Genomic DNA, 21,757 nt, shown 5'->3' on the forward strand with positions numbered 1-21,757 from the left:
CTTGCTTTTAAATCCTTTTTTTTATCTTCTATCCCTGACAGTGAGACATATCTCGACACTTAAAGGAGCGCTAAGAACAGTAAAAAGCTCCTGACTGTGGAGGGAATTGGTCCCAAATTTCACATTCTAAGAGGCGTCATATTGATTTTTTTGTGCGCAGAAACTCCAGAGAAAGAAATCCTGCTTTGATGTAGAATCCCACTGTTGAGGTTTAGCATAAGAAGCAGGTACTTTACTCAATGCACCATTGTGGCCTTGTTGCAGAGAAACCATAACGCAACAAATCGTGGGAGCATTTAATTTTTTTAACTGCTTTTCTCAAGCCAACACCATTTACATCACCAAACCATCAACAGCGGGTATCAGAAATGTTATTTTTCTTTCCTTTAGCAGTTGGTATTTTTTTTATCCTGGGAGAACATTAATTGCTAATGTTTTGATTTAGCTTTCAGAGATACAGGGTGGAAACAGGCCTTTCAGCCTTCCGCGCAGCCCAGCAATCCCTGCATGCTGACACTATCCTACACAGACTAGGGACAATTTACAATTATACCAAGCCAATTAACCCACAAACCTGTACGTCTTTGGAGTGTGGGAGGAAACGGTAAGGACCCGGAGAAAACCCACGCAGGCCACAGGAGAACGTACAAACTCGGGACAGAAATGCACCTGTAGTCAGGATCGAACCCAGGTCTCTGGTGCTGTAAGGCAGCAACTCTACCAATGTGCTACTGTGCCACCCATGTGTTGATTTAATTTCTTCTTTTTGCTTCACCCCCCTCAGGATAATGTTGATGGATTAAGAGATGGGCCTGGGGTGAGGGAAGCAGGAGAATCTGCCCTCTCCAAAGTAATAACTAAACTGCATAAAGAATGTAAGCACTTGCCCATGTGAATGTGTTCAACGTTTTAGTTCCATTGAATTCAAGACGAGCTGGTGCAATGAATCTGTTCATATCGTGTGCATCGATTTGGCCGTGGTAAGTTTTCTATGTCCAGAGGTTTTGTTGCCAGTGATCAAACAGTGTTGGGAGGGAGAACAAGGGGGGAAGAGACTAACAGACTAAGACTTTTGCCTCCATCACAGTGAGGAGGTGCTTGGTGAACTCACTGTGGTGGATGTTAATTTGTGTTTATTGTATGCTTTGTTATTTATTATTATTGTGTATGACTGCAGGCAGGGAGAGGGAGAGGGGGAGGGGGAGGAGAGAGGGGTGGGGTACGGGAGGAGAGAGGGGTGGGGGGGAGATGCGGAGGGAGAGTGGGAGGGGGGGAGAGAAGTGGAAGAGTGGGTAGGGAGGGAGGGGTAGAGGGGTAGGGGGTGTGGTGGAAGAGGGAAAGAGGGGTAAGGGAAGGGGTGGGGGATGAGAGGGGAGGGAGGGGGAAGGGAGGGGTGGGGGAGGGAGAGGGGTGAGGTAAGTGGGAGAGAAGTGGAAGGGTGGGGAGGGAGGGGTAGGGGGAGTGGTGGAAGAGGGACAGAGGGGTAGGGGGAAGGGGGGCGGGGGGAGAGAGAGGAAGGGGTGGGTAGTAGGGGAAGGGGTGGGAGGAGAGAGGGATGGGGGTGGAGGAGGAGGGGGAGGAGAGGGAGAGGGGTGAGGAGAGGGAGATGGAGAGGGGGAGGAGAGAGGGGAGGGGGAGAGAGGTGAGGGGGAGAGGGAGATGGGGTACCACCATGAGGTACCACCTCCAGTTTAAATTCCATTTAGAATATTTTGGAGGAGCAAGAAAGCAAGAACCAAGAACCAAGGATAGTGTGCCTGTGGGTTCTTGGCAATGTGAATATTATAGACACACTAAGCTGAGTTTTCATTTACTCCCGTAATGAAAAGAAAATGATGCTGGATTTTCAATGGAACTTGACACTGGTGCCGTTAGTTTAGAGATACAGCGCGGAAACAGTCCCTTCAGCCCACCGGGTCCGTGCCGACCAGTGATCCCCGCACATTAACGCTATCCTACACAATTTGTACATTTTCCAAGCCAATTAACCTACAAACCTGTACATCTTTGGAGTGTGGGAGGAAAACGAAGATCTCGGCGAAAACCCACGCAGATCACGGGGAGAACGTACAAACTCCGTACAGACAGCACCCGTAGTCAGGATCGAACCCGGGTCTCCGGCGCTGCATTCGCTGTAAGTCAGCAACTCTACTGCTGAGCCACCGTGTGCTCACAAACACCTCCAGTAAACTAGTTATGGTTGCGTTCTCTTGACTGTAGTCGACCATCTCAGATATGTGTGAAGGTGTACTAATTCCACTCGGTTTAAATTCCCTGCAATCTGTATGTGGAATTTGTGTGAAAACTCCCAATTACTTTGTCTCTGATCAATTGTGTCTGCTCTACCAATGCTGCATTCACATCCCATTCCCATTCCACTCCTCCGACATTCGCTGATCTTGTGAACACCTTCTCATGGCATCTTGTCTTCATAAAGTTCTGATGTAGCTGTACTTTGTCTTGCAGTCTTTTTTGAATGTCTCCACACCTTCACAAAGTATAGGATGCTTTTAGGTACGGGAGTCTAGAGCTATAGGGAGATGTTGAGCAGGCTAAGACACTATTCCCTAGAGCACAGGGGGATGAGGGCTGATCTTATACAAGTGTACAAAATCATGGGACAAATAGATCGGGTAAATGCACATTTGCCCAGAGTAGGGGAATCAAGAACCAGAGGACATACCTTTAAGGTGAGGGGAGGAAAGGTTTAATAGGAACCTGAGGGGTAACCTTTTCTCTCAAAGGGGTGTTGGGTGCATGGAATGAATTGCCGGAGGAGATAGGTGTTAGTGGTTAACGTATGTCAGGGGTTACGGGGAGAAGGCAGGAGAATGGGGTTAGGAGGGAGAGATAGATCAGCCATGATTGAATGGCAGAGTGGACTTGATGGGCCGAATGGCCTAATTATTCTCCTATTACTGATGACCTAGTTGAGGCAGGTACTATCGCAACATTTAAGGAACATTTAGACAGGTACATGGATAGAACAGGTTTAGAGGGATATGGGCTAAAAGCAGGCGGGTTGGATGAGTATAGATGGGATATGTTGGCTGGTGTGGGCAGGTTCTGCCGAGGTGCTTGTTTCCACACTGTAGGACTCTGACTCTATAACTAGTCACTCCTGAAATTACCATTCCGATGAGACATCACCAGCAATTAATGGTGCAATGCACAACTTATGCAGACGACACATATGTGCAGTGCTGTTTGCATTAAAAGAACGGGCATGTGATTTTCAGGACCATCCTCCATCCTCCAACACTACTGCAGGGAGACCATGCCCAGCTAATGTGAAGGAATCAGGGGATCCAGGTTGCTAGCCTGCAGATTCTAGTTCTGATGTTTCCACATGCTATTCTGCTTGGTTGTCTGGGACGTGCAACAAATGGACTTTAAACTTTAGAGGTGCAGTGCGGAAACAGGCCCTTTGGCCCATTGAGTCCATGCTGACCTTCTATCACCATGTACACTAGCACTATCCAACACAATAGGGACCTTACAATTTTACCAATTAACTTACAACCTGTACGTCTTTGGAGTGTGGGAGGAAACCAGAGCCCCCGGAGAAAACCCAGGCAGTGACAACGAGTCAAGTCAAGACTTTTATTTCTATAGCACATTTAAAAAACAACTCTCGTTGACCAAAGTGCTTTACATTGGTGGAGGTACTAACGTTATACAACATTGGTTCATAGATTAAGTACATACATCACTACATACATGTAGCCCTCACTCAGAGGACGTCAAGAAAGGCTTGGGAGTAGAGATGAGTTTTAAGTCTCGACTTAAAGGAGTCGATGGAGGGGGCAGTTCTGATGGGAAGAGGGATGCTGTTCCACAGTCTAGGAGCTGCAACCGCAAAGGAGAGGTCGCCCCTGAGCTTATGCCTAGACCGCGGGATGTTCAGTAACCCCACGTTGGCCGATCAGAGGGACCTGGAGGTGGTGTGGTGGGTGATGTAGGTGGGGGCAAGGCCCATTGAGGGCTTTGTAAACATAAAGGAGGATCTTGAAGTTTATTCGGAACCGCACAGGGAGAACGTGCAAACTCCAGGCAGACAGCTACCGGGATCAAACCCGGGTCTCTAGCGCAGTAAGGCAGCAACTTTATCGCTGCGCCACTGTGTTGCGCATTTGGGATGATCACGGAATCTCACCACCCTAAAATGTTACCACTGAAAACCATCGCAACGTATTATAAAGGCAATCGGTTGTTTTCAGCACAAATTTATGGATTGGATGTTTGTAATGCAAGGTGCTAACATTAGCTTCCATGTGTGGGGTGATAAGAAAAATAATCACTGTATATCTCATTCTAGTCATAGACAGCATAATGCTCATTTTGCCCCATGTTATCCTGTATTGTCTCTCTGATCAATGCAGGATACTAGCCTTCATTTGTCATTGTTAAGGTGCAATATATCTACCTGCATCAAGATGGATTACTCCAAATCCTTCTGCACAAAGGAAAGTTCTCAAAGCCCAACAATTTTACAGTGTTTGTAAAAAGTAAACATGGCCCAAACATTTGATCATCGACTGCCATTAAATCTGAATTGCTGGAAGCTTGACTCGATTTCAAACACAAATATTTACTGGACTTGGTGAAGTTTGAGGGATCTCTGCCATAACAGCAGGAAAGTATAATAGCATTGTGGAGTCAAACAGAGTTTGCTTCTCGTTCCCTTTAGTTTAGTTTTAGTTTTGAGATGCAGCACGGAAACAGGCCCCTCGTTCCATTCAGTCCATGCACATGTTCTATGTTGCTCAGCTTTCTCATCCACTCCTTACACATAAGGGGCATCTTTTGTTTTTATTGAAGCCGATTAACGTACAAACCTGCGCGTCTTTGGGATGTTGGCGGAAAGCAGAGTTCCCAGAGGAGACCCAAGGTGTCATAGGGAGGATGTGCAAATTCCACGCAGCCAGCACCAGAAGTCAGGATCGAACCCGGGTCTCTGGCGCTGTGAGCCAGCAACTCTACCAACCGCACCACCATCGCACAGCGTAGGGCGGTGATATCATCACGCAACGCCACGCGCTAGGCGTACGCCGTCAAGACGCTGCGTACGATCGTAATGCGCCTGCGTGCCGACAGGCTGTTGGCGCGCGAAGATTTCGGCCACCGCAAGAATTTCGGAGCGCTGCGCGATGTCGGGACCAGCCCCACACAACTCCATACCCCTCCGCGCTTCTAAGTGGGACCGGCCCCCTGTGCGGCCAATACGGTGCCCGTAACCCCTCAAGCGACCACGAGGTCTCGCAATTTGTGAGCCAAGGTGATGCAAGTGGAACAGGCCCTTTAGTTTTCAGACTCCTGTACCTGCTCCCGGTGGCAGGAGTGAAAGGAGAGCGTGGCCTTTTACTGAGGCAGCACCTTCTATAGATCTCTTCAATGGTGGGGAGGTCTGTACTCGTGATGGACCAGGCAGCATCTACCACATTTTGTGAAAAAAACGGCCTGTAAACACAACACACATGGATAATATGTAATAATATATAACGTGGTTTAAAGCCAATTAAGTTTTTATTTGACATGAATTAAATAAAACTCAATAAACACTATAAATGAATAAAGAGAGGCACTAAAAGTTGGAGTAACTCAGTGGATTAGACAGCATCTCTGGAGAAAAAGAATAGGTGACATTTCGGATCGGAACCCTTCTTCAGACTCTACACAATAAATTAATAACCAAGTATTGCCCAGTTGTGCAAATTTCAAAACAATCAAGTGATATGGCACAAAAATGGTGGAGAAACTCAGCGGGTGCAGCAGCATCTATGGAGCGAAGGAAATAGGCGACGTTTCGGGCCGAAACCCTTCTTCAGATAAACCTGTGAAAACAAAACCAAGTAAGAATAAAATGCAAAGCGTAGTAAAATTTCACTTCAGTTTCATGAGTTGCAGTACCATTCTGTTTGTTATGTCTATCTGCAGTGCTTTATAGTTTGCAGTTGCCTAATACAGACAGTGTGGGCGGAGAGGCCCTCTCCTGGTTAGCTGCGGTAGTACAGGTACACCATATAGAAACATAGAAACATAGAAAATAGGTGTGTGTAGGAGTAGGCCATTCGGCCCTTCGAGCCTGCACCGCCATTCAATATGATCATGGCTGACCATCCAACTCAGTATCCTGTACCTGTCTTCTCTCCATACCCCCTGATCCCTTTAGCCACAAGGGCCACATCTAACTCCCTCTTAAATACAGCCAATGAACTGGCCTCAACTACCTTCTGTGGCAGAGAATTCCACAGATTCACCACTCTCTGTGTGAAAAATGTTTTTGTCATCTCGGTCCTAAAGGATTTCCCCCTTATCCTTAACCATATAACAGTGATAGAGCCATTTTCAACCCGCGATATGAATATTGATTTCTCTAACTTCAGATAGCCCCATCATTCCCTCTCTCTCCATGTCTCCCCCACCCAAGTTGAACCAGCTTCACGTTTTCACCCAACAAACAGCTAACAAAGGCCTGTTTCATTTATTATCGTCACTTTTTTGCACATCTTTTATTCATTGTTCTTTATCTCTCTGCATCATTGCCTATATCTCTCGTTTAACTTACCCCTAAAGGGCCTGTCCCACTTACGTGATTTTTTCGGTGACGACAGGTGACTAGGCCACATGGTCGCGAGGTGTATGGTTGTGAGTAGTCGATCAAAGAGTCGTACCTTTTTCTGGTCGCCACTGGATTTTCAACATGTTAAAAACTTTCGGCGACCAGCTACGACTATGACGGGTGCCGGCAGTTGCCGAAAAATATCACGTAAGTGGGACAGGCCCCTCTGAAGATGGGTCTCGACCCAAAACATCACCCATTTCTTCTCTCCAGACATGCTGCCTGTCCCGCTGAGTTACTCCAGCTTTTTGTATCTATCTTCGGCTTAAACCAGCATCTGAATCCTTCCTAAACAAATAGATTTTGTTTTCTGGACATTGTGAGTAGAGTCCACAGAAATAATCGTATATTATTCAGATATGAATGAGATGTTGCAGGCTGTTTTAATAGAAACTAATTTTCTTAAGACAGACACAAAAGGCTGGAGTAACTCAATGGGTCAGGCAGCACCTCTGGAGAAAATAAATAGGTAACTTTTTTTGGGGTGAGAAGCTTCTTCAGAGTCTAATTCTATGTTATCCCAAATTTCTCATCCACTCTCTACGCACTAGGGGTAATTTTATTCATTCATGTGTGTATTTACGTATATAATGGTATATGGACACATTGAGTTTTTAAGAAGGAACTGCAGATGCTGGAAAATCGAAGGTAGACAAAAATGCTGGAGAAACTCAGCGGGTGCAGCAGCATCTATGGAGCGAAGGAAATAGGCAACGTTTCGGGCCGAAACCCTTCTTCAGTCTGAACCCGCTGCACCCGCTGAGTTTCTCCAGCATTTTTGTGTACCTATGGACACACTGATCTGTTCTGTAGTCAATGCCTACTATGTTCTGTTGTGCTGAAGCAAAGCAAGAATGTCATTGTCCTATCAGGGACACATGACAATAAACTCTCTTGAATCTCTTGAATCTTGAATTTTCCAGACACCAATTAGCCTACAATCCCGCATGTCTTTGGGATGTGGGAGGAACCCACGCGGTCACAGGGAGAACATGCAAACTCCACACAGACAGCACCCCGAGGTCAGGATCGAACCTGGGTCTCTGGCACTGTGAGGCAGCGGCTATACCTGCGCCTGCACCCTCTGCTCTGAATTGGAAGGTTATGAGTTTAACTCCCATGTTGGAAGCTTGATAACGTAATCCTGATTGCCACTTCGATGTCATAGAGTCATAGAATGATACAGCGTGGAAACAGGCCCTTCGGCCCAACTTTCCCACACCGGCCAACATGTCCCAGCTATACTAGTCCCACCTGCCTGCGTTTGGTCCAAATCCCTCCAAACCTGTCCTATCCATCCACCTGTCTAACTGTTTCTTAAATGTTGGGATAGTTCCAGCCTCAACTACCTCCTCTGGCAGCTCGTTCCATTCACCCACCGGCCTTTGTGTGAAAGGCAATGTAATACTGAGGGAGTACTGAACATCGGAAAGAAACAAAATGTGTTAGAAACACGTCATATTCTCCTCGAGTAATTTACTTGGGATTAGTCAGTGTGAATGTACAAAGCAATCCACACTTGCGGTCAAAATGTATCCTTTACTCAATGATATTTCAAGCCAACCTTGGAAATTAATTCAATTTAATACAATTTAATTGCGCAACATACTCAAACAATAAGATTTAGGTTAATTCAACTCATCCGAGGCACAGGGTTTAAAAACAAAAGGTTAGTGTCTCAGCAATAATTGTCAAGAATTGTCAAAAATCACAAACAGCGAAAATAGGAAAGAAATCCCACGGAAGCAAAAGGAATACAGTTGGGAACTCACAATGCAATCCTTCTCTCTCATAGTACTTTAAACTATTTTGGAGGAGCATGACCAGAATCTTGGAGTGCATGCGCCAAATGGATTTCACAAATTTAAATGTTTCTACACAGCAGTAAGTCAAATTGTAGTTTGGAGAATTGTGTTTACAGTGAGGGGTAGCAAGAATGAGAAACACCAGCATAATGTACAGTGTAGGGACAGAGCTTCCACTGCTTAAAGATCAGTGAGAGTGGCCATCAGCACATTGGCCAGGCCCCTGGGATGCAGGTTAGGGTCTCACTGTCTGAGAGAAGGACAAGTGAGATCATGGCTCTGAGCTTACCAGCTACCAAAGCAATCGCTGTTCGGGGCACACATAGTGTTAAACCCCTGTCCCAAGGTACGAGTTCATTCCAAGAGTTCTCCCGAGTTTGCCCTGATTCGAACTCGGAGATTTACGGTAATGGCCACTCGTCGGTACTCGGGGCTCTCGTGGACATTTTTCATCGTGTTGAAAATCCTTCACGAGTCTTCCCGTGTTTACCTGCCGTTAGCAAGTCTTCCCGAGTACCTGCCGTTAGCGCAAAGAGACGTCCCCGAGCTCCGACGTACCCGCTACGTTCATTCTCCGTGCTTACCACAAGTTTGATTTTTTTTAAACTCGGGAGAGCTCTCGGAATGAACTCGTACAGTGGGACAGGGCTATTACGGAAACGCAACGTGCTGGAGGAACTCAGCAGGTACGGCAGCAGCTATGGAGAGAAGCTGGCTGAGGATTTGATCTTATAGAGGTGTACAAAATCATGAGAGGAATCGATCACTAGATGCACATAATCTCTTGCCCAGAGTGGGGGAATCGAGAACCAGAGGGCATACGTTTAAGGTGATGGGGGGAAAGATTTGATAGGAACCTGAGGGGTAAACTGTGTTAAGTGTGGGTCTTGTTTTTTTTTGTAATGTAAGACTGTAAAAAATGTAATTTTGTTCAAACCAAGCTGTTTGAATAACAATAAAAGGCATTCTATTCTATTCTACCTATGACCCTCAATCTTGAGTTTAGTTTGGGTTAGAGATACAATGTTGAAACAGATCTATCGGCCCACTGAGTCCGCGCCCACCAGCGATCCCCGTACACTTCCACTGTCCTACGCGCACTATGTCGTGCCGTGCTGCATGTTCCAGGCACCCATCAGTTTGTGTAAAATAACTTGCCCAGCACATCTCCTTTAAACCTTGCCTCTCTTCCCTTAAAGCTCTGCCCTCTAAACTTTGACATTTCCATCCTGGGAAAAAGGTTGTGAATGTCTACCTTAGATTCAAGATTCAAGATTCAAGAGAGTTTATTGTCATGTGTCCCAGATAGGACAATGAAATTCTTGCTTTGCTTCAGCACAATAGAATATTGTAGGCATAAATAAATAAATACAGAACAGATCATGTGTGTCTATATACCATTGTATATATATATATATATATATATATATATATATATACACACACATAAATAAGCAGATAAAGTGCAATGGTTGTGTTTGAGTTGAGTTTAATAGCCTGATGGCTGTGAGGAAGTAGCTATTCCTGAACCTGGATGTTGCAGATTTCAGGCTCCTGTACCTTCTACCTGAAGGTAGCGGGGAGATGAGTGTGTGGCCAGGATGGTGTGGGTCTTTGATGATACTGCCAGCCTTTTTGAGGCAGTGACTGCGATAAATCTACTCGATGGAAGGAAGGTCAGAGCCGATGATGGACTGGGCAGTGTTTACAACTTTGTGTAGTCTTTTCCGCTGCTGGGCGCTCAAGTTGCCGAACCAAGCCACGGTGCAACAGGTCAGCATGCTCTCTACTCTGCACCTGTAGAGGTTAGAGAGAGTCCTCCTTGACAAACCGACTCTCCATAATCTTCTCAGGAAGTAGATGCGCTGATGTGCTTTCTTTATAATTGCACCAGTTCTCGGACCTCGAGAGATCTTCAGAAATATGCATGCCCAGGAATTTGAAGCTCTTGACCCTCTCCACCATCGTCCCGTTGATATAGATGGGACTGTGGGTCCCCATCCTACCCATTCCAAAGTCCACAATCAGTTCCTTGGTTTTGCTGGTTATGTCTCATGATTTTTATATTCATCTATCAGGCCTTCCCTCAACTTTGCTAACAATCCATCCTCTCCTTATACCTAATACCCTCTATTCCAGGCAACATTCTGATAAACCTCTTCTGCATTCTGTCCAAAGCCGTCACATCCTTCCTGTAATAGCCCCAAGCTTCCACACAGTTCAATCCCTCCATGTAGCAAGCACTTGCTGCAACCGGTAGTATGGCCGAGCGGTCTAAGGCGCTGGATTTAGGCTCCAGTCTCTTCAGAGCGGGTGTGTTCGAATCCCACTGCTGCCAGCAGTACATTTGTGGGCAGCATTGTGGTGCAGCTAGTTGAGCTGTTGCCTCACAGCGCCAGAGGTCCGGGTTCGATCCTGATCTCAGATGCTGTCTGTCTGTGTGGAGTTAGCACGTTCTCCCCGAGGTGCTCCGGTTTCCTCCCACATCCAGAAGACATCGTGGGTTTGTACGTTACATGGCAATTGTAAATTGTCCCTAGTGTGTAGGGAGTGCGAAAGTGGGGCAATATAGGACCAGTGTGAACAGGTGATCAATGGGTGGCCTGGACTCAGTGGGCAGAAGGGCCTGTTTCCATGCTGTATGTCCAAACAAAACTCAACGTCCACATAGTGTGAAGGTCCATGCAGCGAGCACTCCAGGCGCAGTGTCACTTGCTGACACCTATTAATAGCACGATCTCCAGGCACTGAGAAACCGTCTGGATGCAACACTTAGTCCAGGCACAGTCACCTAAAAAATCAATTTCATTCTGTTTCTAGCGGGTGAATTTGTTGCTGCATTCAACATCGATCCCTATTTTATTCCCCACAGTGCCATCAATAAAATCACGACAACGGCCACAAAAGCCACTTAGAGCAATGAGGTTGATTGAAATTGATTGAAAGTTGCAGCATGTGAACAGGCCCTTCGGCCCACTGAGTCTATGCCGACCATCAGACACCCGTTCACAGTAGTTCTATGCGACCCCGCTTTCTCATCCACCTCCTCCACGCCAGGGGCAATTATGAACCACTGTTATATAACGTTAGTACCTCCACCAATGTAAAGCACTTTGGTCAACGAGGGTTGGTTTTTCAATGTGCTATAGAAATAAAAGTGACCTGACTTGACTTGAATTAACAGAGGCCAATTAACCTGCACACACCCGTACGTCTTTGGGATGTGGGAGGAAACCAGAGCACTCGGAGGATGCATTCACTGGTCGTACGTGCAAACTCCACAGAGACAGCTCCTGAGGTCAGGATCGAATCCGGGCTCCTGGCGCCGTGAGGCAGCGGCTCCACCGGCTGTGGCACTGTGTCTCCCACAGTTACTACCAGAGGAAAGTACCTTGTGCAGTTCGAGTGTGTCCACGCTCGGTGAGCTGCGGTGCCAACACTTAAATGGTCACCAGCAACGGATGGGCTCCATAAATCTCCCTGACTGCAGCGAGGCATAGAATTGTTCTTCTTCTTACAGTACTGATCCTGCCTGACCCACTGAGTTCCTCCAACACTTTGTTTTGCTCAAGATCCCACCCTAGGTTGGAGGTTGAGGGAAGACCTGACAGAAGTAAATAACATTATGAGAAGCATCAATAGACAATAGACAATAGGTGCAGGAGTAGGCCATTTGGCCCTTCGAGCCAGCACCGATGTGATCATGGCTGATCATCCCCAATCAGTTCCTGCCTTCTCCCCATATCCCCATGACTCCACTATTTTTAAGTCCTATCTAGCTCTCTCTTGAAAGCATCCAGGGAACCTGCCTCCACCGCCCTCTGAGGCAGAGAATTCCACAGACTCACTACTCCCTGTGAGAAAAAGTGTTTCCTCGTCTCCGTTCTAAATGGCTTACTCCTTATTCTTAAACTGTGGCCCCTGGTTCTGGACTCCCCCAACATCGGGAACATGTTTCCTGCCTCTAGCGTGTCCAAGCCCTTAACAATCTTATATGTTTCAATGAGAACCCCTCTCATCCTTCTAAATTCCAGAGTGTACAAGCCCAGCCGCTCCATTCTCTCAGCATATGACAGTCCCGCCATCCCGGGAATTAACCTTGTAAACCTACGCTGCACTCCCTCAATAGCAAGAATGTCCTTCCTCAAATTAGGGGACCAAAACTACACACACATCGATTGGGTAGACAGTCAGAACCTTTTCCCAGGATGGAAATATCAAAGATGAGAGGGGTAAAGTTTAAAGGAGATGTGCAGGCAAGTTTGTTTACACAGAGAGAGGTGGGTGCTTGGAGCAACATCATGTGGAGGACACCAAATGCTGGCTGAAAGGTCATTAACTCAGTGAAAGATGCTCTTTGGTCTGCCCGAAACATGATGATCTCCCAGCTGAGAGTGATGTCGGTCGGGGAATGTTGCTGACTGACCCACTCCAGACTGCAGGAGTATGTGCTGAGGGACGCACTGAAGCTCGGTGCAGCCAACGCCAAGGCTCTGTGGGGGAGGACCACAGTCTAGGGTCCTTCGGCTCCTGGATATTCTTTTATTTGTTTTCAAATCGTTGAATGGGCTCGCCCCGCCTTACCTCTCTGAGCTGCTCCACCTATATGCTCCTGCCCGGTGCCTCAGGTCAGCTGATCAGCTGCTCCTTGAGGTACCAAGGTCTAAGCGGAAGCTCAGAGGGGATAGAGCCTTTTCTGTTGCTGCTCCGGCACTTTGGAACACCTTGCCGCTGCACATCAGACAGGCCCCCTCACTGTCCATCTTCAAATCCTCCCTAAAAACTCATTTTTATTCTCTGGCTTTCGACACTGGCTGAGACATTGCTCCTGTTCTTAGTGCTTTTAATGTCTTTTAATTTTTACTGTTTTAGCCCTTCATTTACGGTTTTTAATGGTTTGTAATAACTTTTTGTCCATGAGTTCTCATGTACAGCACTTTGTGGCAACTGCGGTTGTTTAAAGCGCTTTATAAATAAAGTTTATTATTATTATTATTATTATTATTATTATTATTATTATTATTATTATTATTATTATTATTATTATTATTATTATTATTATTATTATATTCTTACTTGCTGCAGCACAACAGAATATATAAATAATATGAGAGAGAAAAAAACATTCAGTCTGTATATATATACACATACACACATATATTTAAATATATATACACATACACACATACTCAAAAAACAGGACGGGACGGGACAGGAGGACGGGAGGTCAGAGCCAGTGATGGACTGGGCAGTGTTTACTACTTTTTGCAGTCTTTTCCGCTCCTGAACGCTCAAGTTGCTGAACCAAGCCACGATGCAACCAACCAGTATGCTCTCTACTGTGCACCTGTAGAAGTTCAAGAGAATCCCCTTTGACATATCGAATCTCTGTAATCTTCTCAGGAAGTAGAGGCGCTGATGTGCTTTCTTTATGATTGTATCTTTATAATATCACCCCACGGGGCCACACGAGTGACAAGGATGCTTGGTATAAGGATAGTGTGCGAACACTATCAAATATAAGACTAATGCATGTATGTCATATAGTGATACAGTGTGGAAACAGGCCATTTGACACAACTTGCCCACAACGGCCAACAATGTCCCAGCTACACTAGTCCCACTTGCCTGCGCTTGTTCCATATTCCTCCAAACCTGTCCTATCCATGTACCCGTCCAACTGTTTATTAAATAATGGGATAGTCCCTGCCTCAACTACCTCCTCTGGCAGCTTGTTCCATACACCCACCACCCTCTGTGTGAAAAAGTTACCCCTCAGATTCCTATTAAATCTTTTCCCCTTCACCTTAAACGTATGTCCTCTGGTCCTCGATTCCCCTACTCTGGGTAAAATATTCTGTTCAGCTACCCGATCTATTCCTCTCATGATCTTGTATACCTCTATAAGATCACCCCTCATCCTCCTGCTCTCCATGGACTAGAGACCCAGCCTACTCAACCTCTCCCTATAGCTCACACCATCTAGTCCTGGCAACATACAGGTATGTAGAGGCACGAAGAATGTCAGACGAGTGTTTGCGCTGTTCCTGTATTGTATATATTTTATATTATTCTGAATAAAGTTTATTTTTGGAAAACAAATGTTCAGCATGGATATTGCGGGCTGAAGGGCCTGTTCCTGTGTTGTTCTATACAGTATCTGAAGTTCCTTGTGTCTCCTGACCCATCCCTTTGTTCAGACGATCCAGTGTCTGTAGTGAAGGTTGCCCGCCTGCAGATGGCGCAGTGGATGGGGTCTGGAGAGGCGGTACTGTGGAGCCGAGCCTGCAGGGGGCGCTGTAGCTGGAGGTCTGGTCGCCCTGCACTGTGCACTCAACGCCTGCAGAGGGCGCTACTCCCGATGGGTGCCTCTCCTTGTACTGTGTCATCAGAGCCTGCAGAGGGCGATGTTCATGGAGGACTGCTCGCCCTGCACTGCGCACTCCAAGGCTGCAGAGGGCGATCTTCCCGGAGGGCTGCCCGCCCTGCACTGCGCAATGTGAGCCTGCAGAGGGCGATGTTGCCGGAGGTCTGCCCCACTGCAATATAGACGCCAAGGCTGCAGGCGGCGCTGTTCCAGGAGGACTGCTCCCTCTGTACCGTGCCCGCCGGGCCAGCAGTGGGCGCTGCATTGAAGGATCGCTTCCCGCCTGCATTGCGCACACAGAGGCTGCAGGTGGCAATGTACTGGGAGGTCTGCCCGCCCCACTGCACTGCGCGCTCCAAGCCTGCAGAGGGCGACGCACTGTAAGGCTGCTATTCCCTGCACCATGCACTCCGAGCCTGCAGGGGGCGCTGTTCCCGGATAGACTGCTTCCCCTGCACCGTGTACTCTCGGCCTGCTGGAGGCGCTGCTCTGCAGGACTGTTCTCCCTGCACCGTGTACTCCAACCCTGCAGGGAGCGCTGTTCCAGGAGGACTGTTCTCCCTGCACCGCGTACTCCAACCCTGCAGGGAGCGCTGTTCCAGGAGGACTGTTCTCCCTGCACCGTGTACTCCAACCCTGCAGGGAGCGCTGTTCCAGGAGGACTGTTTCCCCTGCACCGTGCCCACCGGGCCTGCTGGAGGCGCTGCAGCGGGGGGTTGGCCGGCGAGGGGCGGAAGTCTCGCGGTCCGTGGCAGAGGCGGAAGGCGGAAGCTCCACGTCAGAGGGAGCTGGAGCTGGAGTTGGAGCTGGAGCGGCCCCGCAGCGGTGGTGGAGAGGGTCGACATGGTGCGTGTGGGGGTGGGAGTGGGTGGGAGCGCGGGTCGTGGTCTGTGTGGAGCCGGCACAGGGCCAGGGGGAGAGGCGGCAGCCCAGCCCCGGCACCGGGTACTTGAAGCCTCGGGGCGCAGTGCTTCAGCGGCCCGGACAGTGTCCGTGTGGAGCCGGCACAGGGACAGGGACAGGGACAGGGCCGGGATCAGCAGCAGCAGCAGCAGCCGGTCTGGGCCTCGGCCTCTGGGCCCCGGGCCAGGGTGAATGTGGAGAGTGGCGTCAACCACCCCTATTGTATTGTGATCTGTTGTGATATTAGTCAAGTCAAGAGGGTTTTATTGTCCTATGTCCCAGATAGAAGCTTGACATTCTTACTTAGTCTTATTATGACCTATCATGATGTTATCCGTATATCTTATTCAATTCACTTGCACTTTAGTTCATTTCACTTGCACTTTATGTGCAATGTGACGAATAAAACGGTATTGTATTGTATTCAGTATTAACTTTATTGTCATTTCACTGAGTGCTTGCATACACAGAAGAAACGAAAAATTGTTTCTCATCAGTTGTTGTCAGTGCAATTAATAAAAACAGAAATAAATACATACAACTTAAAAATTATCATATCTAAATTAGACCTAAAATTGAACTAAAAACAGACATTCAAACTGAACAGTGACTTTGACAGGTGTCTAGCTGTCAATGTTTGGGCGAGGTTAGATGTGGGGGTGTATGTGTATTGTGCATTGAACGGACTTCTAGAATAGTAAACAGAAGCCCATCAGAGATCCCCATCTGCTTGCCTGGCCACTGTGAGCATGACATTTAAAGAGACAAACCATGGGTCAGCATGTACAAGTTGAGCCGAAGGACCTTCCTTGTTGTATTTACTATGTCCTGCCTTCTCTCCATACCCTCTGATCCCTTAGCCACAAGGGCCACATCTAACTCCCTCTTAAATATAGCCAATGAACTGGCCTCGACTACCCTCTGTGGCAGGGAGTTCCAGAGATTCACCACTCTCTGTGTGAAAAAAGTTATTCTCATCTCGGTTTTAAAGGATTTCCCCCTTATCCTTAAGCTGTGACCCCTTGTCCTGGACTTCCCCAACATCGGGAGCAATCTTCCTGCATCTAGCCTGTCCAACCCCTTAAGAATTTTGTAAGTTTCTATAAGATCCCCTCTCAATCTCCTAAATTCTAGAGAGTATAAACCAAGTCTATCCAGTCTTTCTTCATAAGACAATCCTGACATCCCAGGAATCAGTCTGGTGAACCTTCTCTGCACTCCCTCTATGGCAATAATGTCCTTCCTCAGATTTGGAGACCAAAACTGTACGCAATACTCCAGGTGTGGTCTCACCAAGACCCTGTACAACTGCAGTAGAACCTCCCTGCTCCTGTACTCAAATCCTTTTGCTAGGAAAGCTAACATACCATTCGCTTTCTTCACTGCCTGCTGCACCTGCATGCCCACTTTCAATGACTGGTGTACCATGACACCCAGGTCTCGCTGCATCTCCCCTTTTCCTAGTCGGCCACCATTTAGATAATAGTCTGCTTTCCTGTTTATTATCTAAATTTACTGTGAATATTCAGCTGCGAGTTATGCATTGGCATTTGAAGCAGTTAAAATATTTTGTGGTAACTTTGTATTTTATTATGGTCCTTGCTGTTTCTGGAATCGATTGGCATGAACCAAATCCCAAATGCGTGTGGGTTTGTAGGTTAATCGGCCTCTGTAAATATGTGCAGCCACATTCTGCTCAATCTCCATCTACTAGTTTGCAGATTACACCATTGACGCCAGGTCACGAACAATGACAAGGATGAGTACAGATAGAGAACTTAGAATCAGTTTCCCTCTGCTAACACTCTTCCCTGCCTGGCGTAACTTGTCCTCACTCTCAACAAATTCTCTTGATTCCTCTCACTTTCTTCAAGTAAAAGGTATAGCTATGGACAGTGCATGGACTTCAGCTTTGTTTGCTTTTACAACTGACTGTCAGCCAGGGGATCCACCTAGGTTCATTGCTTTGAAGGGCTTGCAGGGAGTTGCACCAGGCCTAAAAATAGAAATAATGAGGAATTGGCTGGTGGGAGGCATTGGCTGGCTGGCTAGGAGAGGACTGCTCATCCGCATAGCTTACTTATGGACAATAGACAATGGGTGCAAGAGTGGGCCATTCAGCACCACCCTTCAATGTGATCATGGCTGATCATCCCCAATCAGAACCCTGTTCCTGCCTTCTCCCCATATCCCCTAACTTCGCTATTTTTAAGAGCCCTATCTAGCTCTCTCTTGAAAGCATCCAGAGAACCTGCCTCCACTGCCCTCTGGTAGAGAATTCCACAGACTCACCACTCTCTGTGAGAAAAAGTGTTTCCTCGTCTCCGTTCTAAATGGCTTACTCCTTATTCTTAAATTCTTTACTTGTGACTAAAACTGTATCAAGATGAATGGCCAACACAGCAGCAGGGTTTCAGCCCCTGATTATACTACATCAACTCTCTGGTCAGAGCTAGCACGCTTGCTGGGGACGGAAGAGAGTGGCAGGACATCATGAAGCAGATGGCACCACTCAACCCTGAGTTGAAGTGAATGTGATAGATAGATAGATTGGCTGGTGGAGATGCAGTGGAAAACAAACATACATCAAACATGAAAGCGTAACATGCAATGGGCAGCTAAGCGATCTTGTAACCAACAGATTAAATTGAAACTCGGAGTGCAACCATACCACAGGGGAAGCGGCCCCGAGAATGTCCTTATTGTCAACTGTGGTCCACCTAGTCCACGATCTAGTCCACGCTGACCGTTCATCACCAGTTCTATGTTATCCCACTTTCTCATCCACTCCATACACACTCGGGGCAATTTTACGGCAGCCAATTAACCTCTAAACCTGCACGTCTTTAGCATGTTGAAGGAAACTGGAGCATCCGGAGAAAACCCACACATGCAAACTTCACACAGACAGCACCCGAGGTCAGGAACCAACCCCGGCAAGGTTGCAGCTCTACCAGCTGGACCCCCACCCATCATAAACGCTGTCAGACTGGAGGTTTTAAATTAACCAGTTCAGTGCCACCTCCCCCCACCCCCACAAAATATACTTGGCTCATGGCCATTAGTGAAACATTTTTTCTGGCTGTGAACAGGTTAAGGTTCACGGATGAAAATAATGTACAGTTGCAAAAGTTAAAAAATCTGTAAACATCATTAGTTGAGTAAAAGCTAATTATCTTACCTCCACATTGACGTCAATTTGCGAGGAACCTTTACTAAAAAAATCGTTGCACTTTTCCCTTTATAAATAGGTACAAAAAATCTTTGTCATGTAATGAGTTTTGTTATTAATGTGATGATTTCAACATTTTGGAACATGAAATGTTCTTCACTGAGGCTGTAATTATTTTCATTGTAGTGTACCTGATTATTGGATTAATTATTCTGTCCTGTGATTAATTTAAAAAAATGTTTTTTCCAAAAAACAAGTGTCTGTGTTCTTCATAAACTTATATAATTCTCTGTTTTTATAGCCTTTAAGACTAGACATCAAGCGTAAGCTGACCGCTCGGTCTGACAGAGTGAAAAGTGTGGACTTGCATCCAACCGAGCCATGGATGTTGGCCAGTCTATACAATGGCAGCGTCTGTGTATGGAACCACGAGTCACAGGTACGAACTTTTCCCCTCTTCCAGCTGAATGCCTTCATTGTTTTAGTGTTAAATATTTAATAATTTCTCTTGTCCAACCCCAGCTCACTGGGAATATGTCTCCTGAAATTGTTTTGTTTACATGTTTCTATGTGGTAGCAAGAACATTTGCCTTTTGGAATTTATCAGGTGCAATAATGACAAAAATTATCAATTTTCATAGTTCCAAGTTTGAAAGCAACATCAAGATTTCTACACGTATATAATTTAATTCAGAAATCACATTTTTATCTCTTATAAGGCTTCTGAATGATCCTTCCCTAAGCTAGGGGACAGTCCGATTCGCCTCTGCTTCATTGTGGACATTGGACCTTGGCTCTGTAATTACTATGCCTAGAACTATATTCTTCACCCTTTCTTTCACTTCGCTCTATCTATTGTACATGAGTTTGGCTTGATTGTATCCACATACAGTGTTGTCTGATTGCTTACCATACAAAACAAAGTTTTTCACTGTACCTCGACACCCGTGACAATAATAAACCTCAACTTAAGTTGCTCTTAGTAATTTGTTGTTCCTCCATAGGCTTCCCTGATTCACAGCCTTCTGAAAATCAATAAATTGCTTAATAATTATGAATAATTCTCACTCTAAATGTTCTAAAAAGAGTTTTTTGACACCGAGTGTTTAAAAAAAGTGTGGAACCATAATTACTATATCACTCATTCAGAGCTGAAGAAAGATTTTATCTATATAAGGTTATCACTCCCTCTCTTCGGCATTTCAAATACATCACTTATTTTTAAAGTTCCAGCTATTGCAACTAAATTTTTTGTTTATTTTTCCAATCTTCCTCACAACTTGTAAGGTATTTAAAGTATTGATTACAAATTATTATACTTTTTTTCTGGTGTTATGCCTGTGAGTACTCTTTAGTCAGATTAATAGTTCAGTCATCACGATGAGAGCATTGTTGTTTGATGCAAGGCATCTTTGAATTCATTTCTCATCTGATCATGAGATCGAATAGCTTCTAGATGTTAGTATCACTTTCCTTGACTTTCTTCTTCACCAAAAAAATCTCAAGTTGCTGAAAAATGCTGCCCTATGTCTCGGGGACATATTAAATGTGCAACTTATTGTTTATTTCAGTTTCAGTGTTGAAATACTAGTGAATAGTAGCACCAACTCGAAATGCCACCTACCTACATTCTCCAGAGATGCTGCCTGATCTGCTGAGTTACTCCAGCACTCCAACATCCGTGGTTCCTTGTGTCTAGGGCACTTTATTGTGCTCTTTGTGATGGTTACATTAAATAGATTATCAATCACTAATCCAAGAGCAAATTCAGATTCAATCATATGCTCAGCGAGAAACAGAACCACAAAACTGCCTATATAACGGGCGGCACAATGGCGCAGCGGTAGAGTTGCTGCCGCTTCGAGTTTGGGGTCGTTCCCGATTACAGATGCTGTCTTTACGGAGTTTGCACGTTCTCCTTGTGACTACATGAGTTTTCTCCTGGTGCTCTGGTTTCCTCCCACATTCCAAACACGTGCAGGTTTGTACGTTAATTGGCTTCTGTAAATTGTCCGTAGAGTGTAAGATAGAACTATTGCAAACAGATAATCGATGGTCGGACTGGCCATGGTGAGCTGAAGGGCCCGTTTCCACACTGTATCTCTAAACTAAACTAAATATCTCAGCTTTAACATTGATACATGATGGGACAACTATTATAAGCACCCCTATACTGTAGTGGATGCTCTTTGAATATGATACTGGTATGCCAGACTTGTTACTCTTCTCCGATATGAAATCCATGTTGTCATGGGTTGCTGAATGCCACAAAAATATTTTAATTTACAAGAGAAAAAAAAGAAATGATTTTTTTTCTTGAATATTCTTAGATAAATAACCATCACATGAATCAACATATTTAATTATCTCCAGATGTACAGTGTGGTGTAGAGTTTGTCTCGTGCAAGTAAAGGAATACATATCAATGAAAGTGGGTCTGATTTACATTTTTGTGCTATGTGTGTGTGTTTTTCCAGACTCTGGTGAAGACATTCGAGGTGTGTGATCTGCCCGTAAGGGCTTCCAAATTTGTGGCCCGTAAGAACTGGGTTATTACCGGAGCTGTAAGTATTTGGTTGTGAATATCATGTCCAGCTATGTAATCCTTGTTTAAAAAAAAACTATGAATAGATCCTCAGGCTATGGTCTTTCTTGAGCTAAATTAACACAATCAGGTAGTGATGAGAAATATGCTTCAAAGTTCACACCAAAGACATTTTTTTAACATTTGCAGATTAATTTGGCAATTATTTTGTTGTAAAAGTTGATATCTTATTACTCACTGCAATTTTTGTGATCATTTGTGTAATGCAGTGTGAAAACCTTATCACTGTGGTGTCTGCCCCTCCATATGCTTACAAAAGCAAAGACGATAGACTAACTTAACT

The 21,757-nt window shown here is 45.8% G+C and overlaps 1 protein-coding gene across 3 annotated transcripts in view; it reads left to right on the forward strand.

Moving 5' to 3' along the window:
- The first annotated feature begins 1,634 nt into the window (after nt 1–1,634).
- copb2 (COPI coat complex subunit beta 2) overlaps nt 1,635–21,757 on the forward strand; it is a 42,553-nt gene continuing 22,430 nt past the window's right edge. The window contains exons 1-5 of one of the 3 annotated variants that reach the window (XM_033031098.1): nt 13,648–13,653; nt 14,691–14,695; nt 15,629–15,640; nt 19,171–19,308; nt 21,347–21,433. In XM_033031098.1, coding sequence (XP_032886989.1) covers nt 15,638–15,640; nt 19,171–19,308; nt 21,347–21,433 — 228 coding nt within the window. In that variant the 5' untranslated portion in view covers nt 13,648–13,653; nt 14,691–14,695; nt 15,629–15,637. Of the gene's footprint in view, nt 1,643–13,647; nt 13,654–14,690; nt 14,696–15,524; nt 15,641–19,170; nt 19,309–21,346; nt 21,434–21,757 lie in introns of those variants that run through there. The other 2 variants (XM_033031097.1, XM_033031096.1) reach the window with 2 other exon arrangements.

The sequence above is a fragment of the Amblyraja radiata genome, chromosome 13, assembly GCF_010909765.2.
Source record: "Amblyraja radiata isolate CabotCenter1 chromosome 13, sAmbRad1.1.pri, whole genome shotgun sequence".
In the NCBI taxonomy this organism is placed as follows: domain Eukaryota; kingdom Metazoa; phylum Chordata; class Chondrichthyes; order Rajiformes; family Rajidae; genus Amblyraja; species Amblyraja radiata.